The sequence below is a fragment of the Phyllostomus discolor genome, chromosome 2 (assembly GCF_004126475.2).
Source record: "Phyllostomus discolor isolate MPI-MPIP mPhyDis1 chromosome 2, mPhyDis1.pri.v3, whole genome shotgun sequence".
In the NCBI taxonomy this organism is placed as follows: domain Eukaryota; kingdom Metazoa; phylum Chordata; class Mammalia; order Chiroptera; family Phyllostomidae; genus Phyllostomus; species Phyllostomus discolor.
The window spans coordinates 57663113-57676118 of NC_040904.2; the positions used below are offsets into that span (position 1 = coordinate 57663113).

General features: G+C 37.3%; 1 protein-coding gene across 1 annotated transcript; it reads left to right on the forward strand.

The window, feature by feature from the left end:
- Positions 1–5023: 5023 nt before the first annotated feature.
- Positions 5024–8922, forward strand: LOC114515481 (40S ribosomal protein S25-like). Its single transcript, XM_036015856.1, has 3 exons — positions 5024–5048; positions 7604–7688; positions 8471–8922. The coding sequence occupies exons 1-3, from the start codon at positions 5024–5026 to the stop codon at positions 8871–8873; spliced, it is 513 nt and encodes a 170-aa protein (XP_035871749.1). The 3' UTR covers positions 8874–8922.
- The last annotated feature ends 4084 nt before the right edge of the window (positions 8923–13006 follow it).

Here is a 13006-nt window from a genome sequence, read left to right on the forward strand (position 1 = left end):
TTTGGTTTCTGGGATGATGTCCCACCAACCAGCCAGGGCTTAAGATGTTTTCTTTATTCTCACTCATATTCTCTAACATGCTTAAGGTTCCATTAATTCTGAACTATGGTATGTCCTTTCATTAGGTTGACCATAAACTGCATTATCTAAAAACATTTTGTCCTGGCTGGTGTGGCTCAGTGGATTGAATGCCGGACTGCAAATCAACAGTCACGGTTCGAGTCCCAGTCAAGGCACATGCCTGGGTTGTGAGCCAGGTTCCCAGTAGAGGGTGCATGAGAGGCAACCACACTTTGATGTTTCTCTCCCTCTCTTTCTCCTTCCCTTCTCCACTCTCTAAAAAATAAATAAATAAAAAGTTAAGAATAAAAAATATAACACTTTTAAGAGTGAAAGGGGTTGTTACTAAGTAATTATATCAGGACAACAGGTAAATATTGGATCCCAGTGTTTATCATCCCCTTGATTTCTCACATTCTGTTTATTTTGCTTAGAATACTCTCTCTGTTGTCATACCATTCTCTCTTCTGTGAAATCCTATCCATCCTTCGAAACCCAATTTAATTGCCAAAAGCCAGAAGTAATCCCCTCTGATTTCCCTATCTAGCTCAAAATTTCTCCTCTATGCTTTTATAGTGCTTGTTTTATGTACCATCATTTCATTCCTTGCAAGTTGTTTTTTTTTTAACTTGTTAACTTGTATATCTGCCTTTTCCATCCTAGGATTCAGAATACTGGTGTATATTTGGCACCTGGTACAGTGTCAGGCTCATAGAAGTCATTCCATATTCCCTTGAATTGTCATTATCATGTGTTTCAATTTCCTTATTAGATTATAAACTCATGGAGAATTTGATTGCTTCCAGTTTATTTACTTTTTATCCACTCTAGCACATTTTCTTGTAAGTTATAGGTCCTGAGCTACATTTGTGGAATGGGAGAATGAAAAGACACTGAAAAAAAACCCACTTAAGTTTCAGGCTGTTAGTATATAATTCTGAAAACCTGTTCTGAAGGAATATAGTATTCTATAGACGTATCTCTTGTTAAATGATTTCTCAACTAAATTTTCAGCCTGGAGATAATTTCCCAAAGGGATTATTTTATGGGCAATGGTGATTTAAATCTTGTAATATGTTTAATGCTTGTACAAGCAAATCCTCTTAACATTAGTATAATTTAAATATACAATTTCTTCTTATTTCATTCCCCAAATACAAATTATAGCAACCTGTATTGTAGGACCAATCCAGTTTCCTGACTTGGCCTTTATTGGATGTATATTGAGAGGTCGTGGAGAGCTTCCTGTGAAATATTTGAGGAATTATAATATTGATATAGGAAGAGCAGATGCTGTTTTGGAAACAACAGGCATATTAGTTGCTTTCTACAAATTATCTTCCAAGGAGAAGCCAAAAAGAAGCCCTTGCCTTCTGATGGGAGAAACAAACTGCCTGGGTATCTGCCTGCACATTTGGGAGCTTCCAAATGTTCTCTGATAGTGTTTGTAGAGTTAGCCTTTTAGCTGGTCTGCTCTCTACTAGTGGGGGTATCAAGGTAAGATAAAAAACACAAGGGAGCATTTTTATTTTGGAGCAGTTACTGCCAGAATCTTCAAACTATTTAAACTGGTTGTTAAGTGACACTCTATTATTTGAAGTAATTTAGACTGTCAAAGGCTGCAGCTGTCCTTTCCATAAGCAGTTACCACTTTAAGGTGTCAGAGACCAAGGCAATGGTGGTTTTTTTGTTAGCTTGTGTCAGTCAGTCATGCTGATTGAGGGCTGACACTAAAGTCAGTATATAATGAGATGTCATGATTTGTTACTTTTATGCATTCACCTTGGGGCAGTCATTATACCAAGTGAACAGCTCACAGCATCTCTTCCTGTGGCTCCTACTGCTGTCTCTGGGTCCTGCTGTTCTGCAGTCATCTTTCCCCTCTCCTGCCTGCACTGTATCTAGCCAGGGCTTTCCAGCTCACTTTTCTCTGCTATTGCTGATAGCTCCTGGCCCCTGGTGGGTCAACTAAAGTCTGAAGCTAAAGGCTGCTCTGTCATTGAAGTATTGTTTCCCAGAGTGTAGCAGAGACTGTGCACAAATTATTGGGAAAAGAGACATCTGCTATGTGCTGGCATGTTCCTTCTTCCACTGCAGACAACTGAGGTACAACCCATTACAGCTGGTCAAATGGTACTCAATGAATTGTGATGTCTACTTGTATAGCAATTTTTAAGTATCATGACACCTTAAAGACTTTTAAAATGGATGCTATTATTATTCCATATAAATCCCAATTGAAATTCTTTCTAATTCTTTATTTCTTGCTGTGGTTTTTGGCCATATAATATTTCCTATGATAATCATTACAATAAAAATGTGCTGGTGCCATAGTACATTTCTCTTGCCTATCAGTACTAGAATGAATAAATGAATAGGTGTTGGTGATTACAAATAATGTTGCTATAAAAATTCTTGTCATTGTTTTTTAACCAGTAAGTATTTACACATTTTTATTGGCTATATATCTTGGAGTAGATTTGCTGAGTCAACAGGCATACACATTTTCAGTTTTAGTAGATACTTCACTTTTTCAAACATCCTACCATTAATATTTTATTTATTACTATGTAGTTTTTAATACTAATTTTTAATAGTTATACAGTATTTTAGAAATTGGTTATGGACTTACTTAGTTGTTTTCTCACTAATTCAGCATTTTATTGGCTTGATATTTCAGAACTCCCTAAAAAGAGTTTGTAAAATATTTATTAATTTTGGGTATAATTATTTTTACTTTATTTGTAGAATTCCTAAATGACATCCTAGAGATGATAGTCATAGCACCCATAAGCACCTACTTACCATCTAATTTGAATCAGGCATTCAGACAGAGGCTATACTTAGGATGAAATAAACATGGTCTTAAGCACTCAAAATAACTTATTATCTTGCAGCTGGTAATCATTTTTTTCTCTCACATCTTTTTAAGCAAAATCATAGAATAATATACACTTGCATCATACTTTGATATTTTACATTTAGTAATACACTTGAAGATTTTTACTATTAATGTTGAATTACCAATTAATGTATTACTCAACAAAGTAAATATACCAACAACTATGTTGATAAACCAATAACCAACAATTAACATATGATCTATAAGATCCAAGATGGTAATGAAGTAGGTGGATGTTACATTCACCTCTTTCCAGGACCACACTTGAATTACACTTAAAGTATAGAGGAATTGACCTGAATAATCAACTGAAGACTAGCTGAAGAGAAGTCTTATAACTGAAGGTTTACAGAAGAAGCCATATTGAGACTGTTAGGAAGGGGAGTGGTACAAAAAGGGCTGGCGAGCTTTCAGGGCAGCAGCTTATATTCCAGAGGGATATCTCAGATGCAAAGTTTTCTCCTGAGAAGTGTGGGGTCTCAACACCAAGTAGGGATCCCCATCACCAGAGGTGGGAGAAGGTGTCCATGTGACATTTGGCTGTGAAAATCAGCAAGGGTTATGTCTGCCAGGGAAAGAGGAAAGTTTACTAGAGACACAGGCACCATCTTTTTTTTTTTATTAAAGATTTTATTTATTTTTAGACAGGTGTGAAGGGAGGGACAGAAAGAACAACATGCTTCTCATGTATCCCCCACCGGGGACCCAGCCTTCAACCCAGGCATGTGCTCTGACTGGAAATCGAACCAGTTACCCTTTGGTTCACAGTCCAGTGCTCAATCCACTGAACCATACCAGCCAGTACGCAGGCACCATCTTAAAGGGCTAACACACAAAATCTTGTTTGCAGCCACTCACCTTGGACTCCCACAGAAGGAGGGCAGAAAAGACTAGAATTGAGTGAGGATGGACTGGGGTTTGTGGCTCTGTGGAGAGAGCAGGATGGACAGCCACCAGGATACCTGTGCTGAGTCACTCTCCCATAATGAAGATGCCAACTTTCTTGGGTGGAGCACTCCCCTCCATATGACATCAGTCTGGGGGAATGCAATAGCCCCACACACTGGAATCCCTGTAACCCCACCCTGTGGAGCATGTACTCTTCTGAGGAGTCAGCTGTCTGGGTCAGAGTATAGAGGTCTGGGCAGACTCAGGGGCTCTCAATGACTGAGTTGTGTGGCTTTGAAGCAAGGGTCACTTCCCATACCTTCTCTGAAGTCTGACCTGCACCTACCTCTCAAAAGAGATCCACTAACCCCATCCTCCCAACTCCTCCTAGCTCTTGTCTGCTGAGATTGGTCTCTGGCTAAATCTGAGACAGACTGAGTTGTATGGCTCTATAATAGGGGACATTTTTCCCTTACGTGCCCTACCAGTACAGAGCCCTTTTTTTCACATGGCCAAATCTTGACCTGTTTGGGCCAGATAAACTATGTTGGTCTTGCTCTGGATAACTCCCTGAGACTACTCCCAACCACAAAAGTGTGTAAGCAAGTAGCTGATGTCAGCTAGACTTGATATATTCTGGGATATTTGTTGAGTGGCCTCAGACCCAGCACTAACATCAAATTTGAGCCTCTGTCAACCTGGTGAACACTGCTGGATCTTGCCTGATGGTTAACTGAGAACCTACCTCATACAACTTGAATATCACCAGAGGTTCTTTCAGTGACCGAGCCTAACAGACAGCCAACAGGTGAAGAAGGCAAAGGCAGATCTCCAGGTGCCTTTGGACTTTTGTTGACCTGCCCCAGGACTTGGTATTGGTAAAAACTGGCCTCTGTGTGCAGTTTAGTCCTGCCCACACACACACAGGTCCAGCAGAGGCAGTCATAAACTCCAGGTCACTTTGTAGCTTCAGACAAGTTGCCAAGGGCCAGTCACAGGCAGTATCTTGACATTGATTTGCACCAGAGTGGCTCCCACGATGCCCCAGATCCAACACACCCTGTGGCCAGCTTCAGAAAACACCAGAGCAGGTTCAAATTAGTCTCACAAGTAGCACATACAAAGAGAGATCTCAGCAGACACCAGACCCTGCTGAGGCAAATTTCACATCATATGGACAGCACCTGCACAGCAGCAGGTAAAATGAGGTATGGATGGATGCTCACAGTCATAAAAATTGAGCGTTGACACAATGCATGAACAGGCCTATAGAAATCAAGACTCAGTTACAGTAGGAGGGCTTACATAACCCACATAAGGGACATTCCTAGAACATCAAGCTCAGGTGATCAAGGAGATTGCACCCCTGGATCCCGTAAGACACCTACTGCATAGGGTAACCCTTTCAAGTCTGGAAGTAATAGAAGACCTACCTAATAAACTGGCACAAACTCAGAGAAGCTGCAAAAATGGAGATACAAAGAAACATTCTCTAGTAAAAGAACAAGAGAAATATACAGAAAAAGATGTAAATGAAATGGAGACAAGCATTTTTTGAGATACAGAGTTTTAAGAAATGGTTGTAAGGATGCTCAAGAACTTAGAACTTCAACAAAAAGATAGAAAGCATAAAAATCACATAGAAACCATAAAAAAGAACCAGACAGAAATGAAGACTATAACATCTGAAACGAAGAATGCAGTAGAAGAAATAAACAGTAGATTGGATGAAGCAGAGGATCAAATTAGCAATTTGGAAGTCAAGGAAGCAGATAAATCCCAACCATAGAAGCAAAATGAAAAAAGAATAAAAAATGAGGATAGTTTAAGGGGTTTTTGGGTCAATATAAAGTGTAAAAATATCTGAATCATAGGGGTAGGTGTGAAAAAGAAGAGATTGAGCAAGAGATCAAGAACCTATGTGAAGAAACAATGAATTAAAACTTTACTAACTTGGTGAAGAAAACAGACACACAAGTCCAAAAAGCACATGAAGTCCCAAACAAGCCCACACCAAGATACATCAAATTAAAACAGTAAAGGTTAAAGACAAAGAGAGAAAGAGAAAGCAAGAGACAGATCATTATGTATAAGGAAGATAAGACTGTCAGCTGATTTCTCAACAGAAATATTTCAGACCAGAGGGATTGATGTGAAATATCAAAGTAATGAAAAGTAAAGACCTATAACCAAGACTACTTTATCCAACAAGGCTATTTAAAATTGAAGGAGAAATAAAAAGCTTTCTAGACAAGAAAAAGCTAAAGGAATTTGTTATCACCAGAGAAGTATTATAAGAAATGTTGAAGGTTCTTTTTTAAGAAGGAGAAAGAAGGGGAGAAACAACAGAGGAACATACTTAAAAGAATAAAATGGAAATAAATACATACCCATGCAAAATCACCTTAAATCTAAATGCCTTAAACACTGCAATCAAAAGACACTGGGTAGCTCAATGGATAAGAAAACAAAACTGGTATGTATGTTGTCTAAAAGAGATCCACTTCAGAATGAAAGATACATATAGACTAAAAGTAAAGGGATGGAAAAAGATATTTCACATAAATAAAAAGAAAAAAGCTGGTGTAGTAATATTTATATGTGACAGAATAAACTTACTTTATAGCCAAAGGCTGCAGTAAGAAACAAAGAATGACGCTGTATAAGATGAAAGGAGTGACCCAAAAAGAAAATATAACCCTTATAAACATTAGTACACAACATAAGAACAACTAAATGTGTAAAGCATATTCTGATGGACATGATGGGAAAGATTGACAGTAATATAGTAATAGTAGGGAATTTTAATACCATGTCGACATCGATGGATTGATTTTTCACACAGAAAATTAACAAGGAAGGAGTAGCTTTAGATGACACACTAGATAAAATGGATTTAATTGATATCTTCAGAGCATTTTATCACAAGGGAGTAGAACAAAAAAGTGTTTTTAAGTGTTTATGGAACATTTTCTAGGGTAGACCAGTTGATAGGACACAGAACAAGTCTCAATAAATTTAAGAAGCTTGAAATCACATCAGGCGTCTTCTCTGAGCACAATGGCATGAAGCTAGAAATCAACCACAAGAAGAGAACTAAAAAACACACAATAAACAAAGACTGGGTTAACACTGAGATCAAGGAAGAAATCAAGATAGATGGAAACAAATTAAAATAAGAATAAATCAACCCCAAAGAGATGGGGTACAGCAAAAGCAGTCCCAAAAGGAAAATTCATAGCATTACAGGCCTATTTTAAGAAACAAGAAAAATTCAAATAAGCAACCTAACTATGTACTTGAAGGAATTTGAAAAAGAACAACAAACAAAACCCAAAGTTACTAGAAGAAAAGAAATAATAGAGATCAGAGTGGAAATAAATGAAATGGAGACTAAAAAATAAATAATACAAAAGACCAGTGAAACCAAGAGCTGAGTCTTTGAAAATATAAACAAGATTAAGAAACATTTAAACAGATTCATCAAGAAAAAAAGACAGAGGATACAAAAACATAAGATCAGAAAATGAAAGAGAAGAAGTAACAACTGACATCAAATAAATAAAAGAATTGAAAGAAAATATTCAAACAGCTGTATGCCAACAAATTGAACAATCTGGAAGAAATGGGTAAATTTTTAGAAACATAAAATCTTACAAAACAGAATCAGAAAGAATCAGAAATTTTAAATAGACAGATGACAGCAAATGAAATTGAAACAGTAATCAAGCTTTTTGTCTGACATCTTCTCAGGTAGCAGCAAGATTCGATGCTCCTTGAGTTTTACCATGCTGCCCAAGGACAACAATGATGGGGACACCGGCCCTCAGTGTCTGTGGTATTATGGATGAGATGAGATAAACTCACATGAACTACTGAGTCCTGTGGAGAAAAAGGGATGGCATGGCTACTCTCTCAAGGGGAATATGCCTTGGAGTGGCTTAACCACTCTCTCAAAAAGAAAGAGCCCCAGCCCTTGCCTTGACAGGCTTTTATTGACTTTCAATTTGCACAGGAATACAGGTAAAGCTCATTAATCATTGTCAGGCAGTAAGGATCAAACAATAGATAACATACAGAGAACTATGAGGACTTATTCCGCGTCAGGGTCTGTTAGCTAAAGGGCTACAAAACTTTGGGGAACAAACTCGTTTCCTGCTTGGACCCTTATCATTTAATTGAGAGCATTGTTAGCAAAGCAGGTTTCACATGATTTTGTGTATTCTTTCTTAGGCTTGATCACCCTGGGGAACCCGCCCTTTCCAGCACAGGGCTGCACCACCCTGTCATTGTTTCAGGCTTAAGTTAGGCAGGGGAAGTAAGGCAGCCAAGAGATTAGGAGACTTCTCACAAACAGAATGTGGACACAGGCTATGTCAAAGTTGAGGGGCAAGTGTCCATCACCCCCTTTTGCTATAGCCCCCCAAGTCCTTCCCTAGGGGCTCTCTGTGATCATGCTTGTCTTAGGTGGTCCCTCCCTTGGGGAATCTTACCTGTCATTCACTAATTGATCAAGCACTGGGGGCCAGGCAGGGTAAAGTAAAAGGGGCAGAGGCAGCATCCCTGCCAGGGAGATAAGCTTTGTCTCAGTGTCTTATAGTCCCAAGGTTGCTCACTCAGCCTTGGCCCTGGGGCTGGGGGCAGGGAAGTTCCCAGCACAACAACGTGGAAGAAAAATGCTGGAAAGTCTGCCAAGAAAGACAAAAATACAGTGAACAAATCTGGGAGCAAGGCCAAAAAGAAGAAGTGGAACAAAGGGAAAGTTTGGGACAAGCTCAATAACCTAATCTTGTTTGACAAAGCACCATATGATAAAGTCTGTATGGAAGTTTCCAACTACAAGTTTATAACCCCAGCTATTGTCTCTGAGCAACTGAAGATCCACAGTTCCTTGGCCAGGGCAGCCCTTCAGGAACTCCTCAGTAAAGGACTTATTAAACTAGTTTCAAACCACAGAGCTCAAGTAATTTATACCAGAAACACCAAAGGTGGGGATGCCCCAGCTGTTGGTGAAGATGCATGAACCACAGGTCCCACCAGCTGTACATTTTGAAAAATAAAATATTATTAAATAAAAAAGAAACAGTAATCAAGATTAAAAAATTCCCAAGAAACAAAATTCCTGTAGATGGATTTACAGGTGAATTTTACCAAGCATTCAAAGAAAAATTAACATGTATGCTTAAACTATTTCAAAATATTCAAGAAGGGGGAGGGCTTTCAAACTCATTTTATGAGGCCAGCGTTATTCTAATTCAAAAACTGGGTAAAGACACCACAAAGAAGAAGAAATCATTGGCCAATATGTCTGATGAGTGTAGATACTCATTTTCTCAACAAAGTATTAGCAAACCAGATCTGCAATACATGAAAATGATCATATTGAATGGTTAAGTGGAATTTATTCTGGGGATGAAAAGTTGATACAATATCTGCATATCAACAAATGTGATACACTGTATAAACAAAATGAAATATAAAAATATATGATCATAACAATAGATGTAGAAAATGCATTTGATAGAATCCTACATCTGTGCATGATAAAAATTATAGCAAAGTTGAACTAGAGGAAACATGCCTCAATGTAGTTAGGGCCATATATAATAAACCCACAGTCAACATCCTACTCAATGGACAAAAACTATAGTAATTTCTCTTAAGAGTGGGACAAGTCAGAGATGTGCATTTTCACTACTCTTATTCCACATACTGCTGAAAGTATTCGCTACAGTAATTAGACAAGAAGTAAAAATAAAAAATCCAAATGGGAAACGAGTAAGTAAAATTGTCATATTTGCAAATGACATGAGACTGTATATAGAGAACCCTAAAGATTCTGCCCAAACACCCCTTACTAGAACTGATAAATTAATTCAGTAAAGTAGCAGGATAAAAAATAAATATCCAGAAATTAGTTGTATTTTTAAACAACAATAATGAAGTACCAGAAAGGAAAGCAAAGAAAACAATCCCATTAAAAATTGCTTCAAAAGAATAAAATACCTAGGAATAAATTTAACCTAGGATATAAATATCTGTACTCAGACAATTATAAGACACTGAAGAAAGAAACAGCATATACAAAATATGGAAGCATGTATCTTCTATAGATTCAACACAATTACTATTAAGTTGCCAATGGCATATTTCACAGAACCACAAAGTCCCTGAATATTCACAGCTATTTTGAGAAAGAAGAACAAAGTTGGAAGAATCATGTCACATGTTATCAAACTATACTGCAAGGTCATAGTAATGAAAATGGCATGGTACTGGCATACAAAACAGATACATAGATCAGTTGAACAGAAATAGATCAGAGAGCACAGAAATAAACCCACACTTTCATAGTCAATTAATATTTGACAATGGAGGCAAAAACGTACAATGGTATTAAGACATTCTGTTCAATAAATGGTGTTGGGAAAATGGACAAATACATGAAAAAAATTAAAGTATACCACCTTCTTATATTATACATGAAAATAAACTCAAAAAGGATAAAGATTTAAATGTTAAACTCAAGATCATAAAAATCCTAGAAGAAAACATAGTCAAATCTCAAGACATTTCTTATAGCAATTGGTTTTTTCAGACATATCACTTTAGGCGAGAGAAACCAAAGATAAAATAAACAAATTGGGCTCCATCACACTAAAAACTCTTTGCACAGCAAAGGAAACCATCAACAAAATGAAAAGACAAGGCACTGAGTGGGAAAACTTACTCCCCTGTGATACATCTGATAACAGTTTAATATACAAAATTCATAAAGAACTTATACAACTCAACACCAAAAAATCCAAACAACCCAATGAAAAAATGAGCAGAGACCTGAATAGACACTTCTACAAAGAGGACATACAGATGGTCAATAGATTTATGAAAAGATGCTCATCAGACATATATAAATTAAAACTACAATGAATTATCACCTGTCTGAATGACTATCATCAATAAATCAACAAACAACAAGTGTTGGGGATGAGGTGGAGAAAGGGGGACCTTAGTGCACCTTTGGTGAGAATGCAGACTGGTGCAGCCATTGTGGAAAAGAGTATGGAGTTACCACAAAAAATTAAAAATGGAATTATTTTATTACCCAGAAATTTCACTTCTTGGCATATATTCAAAAAATCTCAAAACACTAATTTGGAGGAATGTATACAGCACTATGTTCATTGCAATGCTACTTATAATAGCCAAGATTTGGAAACAGCCCAAGTGTCCATCAGTAGATGAGTGGATAAAAAGCTGTGTTATATTTACACAGTGCAATACTACTCACCTGTAATAAGAAAGAAAATCTTACCTTTTTTGATAGCACAAATGGACCTGGAGAGAATTATGCTGTGGAAAATAATTCAGTTAGAGAAAGACAAATACCATATGATTTTACTTATATGTAGAATCTATTGAACAAAATAAACTATCAAATCAAATAAAAACAGAATCATAGATGCATAGGAAAGACTGACAGATTTCAGAGGGGCTGGTTGTTCAGGGGCTGAGTGAGAAGGTGAAGGGATTAAGAAAAAACACCCATGACAGACACAGAGGAAAGTATGTTGATTTTCTGAGGGAAAGGAGGTGGGGGGAGGTTGAACAGTGTAAAGGGTGGTTAAATGGTGATAGAATGAGACTTGACTTTGCATAGTGAGCACACAATATAATATATATATTACTATTAAAAAACACATGCCTGGGTTGCAGGTTGGTCTCCTGTTGAGGAACATGGAAGGGGGGCAGCCGATTGGTGTTTCCCTCACACTAGTGTCTGTCTCCCTATCTTTCTTCCTCCCTTATCCTCTCTCTGAAGTCAGTGGGTGAGGATGAAAAGAGAAAAGAAAAAGAAAAAAAAAAGAAAAGAGTTCTCCCTGAACTGAACTATAGGTTTAATTTAATCCTAGTAAAATCCTAGCGGAATTTTTCTTGTGGAAATTGACAAATTGAAATCTGAAATTTATGTAGAAATGCATAGTATAACCAGAGACATTGAAATAAAGAACAAACTGACAGTAACCAGAGGGAAGGGGAGAGAGGGATAATGGGGGAAAATAGGGGAAAGGTCATTAAGGAACATGTCTAGAGGACACATGGACAGCGCTAAAGGGGATGGGCTTGAGGGTGGGAGGCAGGAGTGGGTGGGGCAGGGGGCATGGTGAGGTGAAAATGGAGCCACCTGTACTTGAGCAACAATAAAAACAACTAAAAAAGAACTTAGAAAAAGAAGTGCAAAGGGCTAAGAATAGCGAGGAAAATGTTAAAGTACGGAGCTGAAGGGCACTTATTACCACATCTCAAGACTTGTAAAGCTACAGTAGTCAAGACAGTGTGGTACTGGTACAGGGATAGACAATATACCCATAGGACAATAGAGTATCAAAAACAGATCAACACATAAATGAATGCTGATTGATGACAAAGAAATAGTCTTTTTAATGAATAATTCTGACTCATTGGACATGCATAGGGAAAAAATGAATGTTGACACCCTTTACACTGCAGACAAAAATCACTTTTTGGAGTATTACAGATATGAAAGGTAAAACAATAAAACTTTTACATAAGAAGTATAACATCTGAATGTCCTTGGCATAAAAAAGTATTCATAACAAGAACACAAAGACCATCAAAGTGGAAAAATTATCATGTATTACAATTAAAAACTGTTATCAAAATATTTACAAACCATATAACTGATACAAAGTTAATATCCAAAATATATAAAGAACTCCTATAACTCAACTGGAGAAAAAGAAATACAATTAAAAATGGGCAAAGGACTTGAACAGACATTTCTTCAAAGAAGACATTCAATAACCAACTGGTATATGAAAAGATGCAAATGAAAATGACAATGGGATATCGCCTCACACCTGTTAGGATGTCTAATATAAAAAAAGCTAAGTGTTGGTGAACATGTGAAGAAATTGGAACACCTTATGCAGGCACACCTGGAGATATTGCAAGTCTGTTTCCACATCATTGCAGTAAAGAAATATCAAAATAGAGTCACACACACACACACACACACACACACACACACACAGCCATGATCTATAGATTTTGGTAGACTTTTCCACCATAAAATAGGCTTGTAAGTCAGTGAACCCTATTTTCAGCAAACATATATAGATCACCCTTACAAAG

Excerpts from the sequence above, each read along its gene's own strand:
- LOC114515481 (XM_036015856.1), top strand. The coding sequence starts at position 5,024 with ATGGACAGCACCTGCACAGCAGCAG. Across the intron at positions 5,049-7,603 it reads CAGCACCTGCACAGCAGCAG|GTAGCAGCAAGATTCGATGC; the intron begins GTAAAATGAGGT and ends ACATCTTCTCAG. Across the intron at positions 7,689-8,470 it reads ACCGGCCCTCAGTGTCTGTG|CCTTGGCCCTGGGGCTGGGG; the intron begins GTATTATGGATG and ends TTGCTCACTCAG.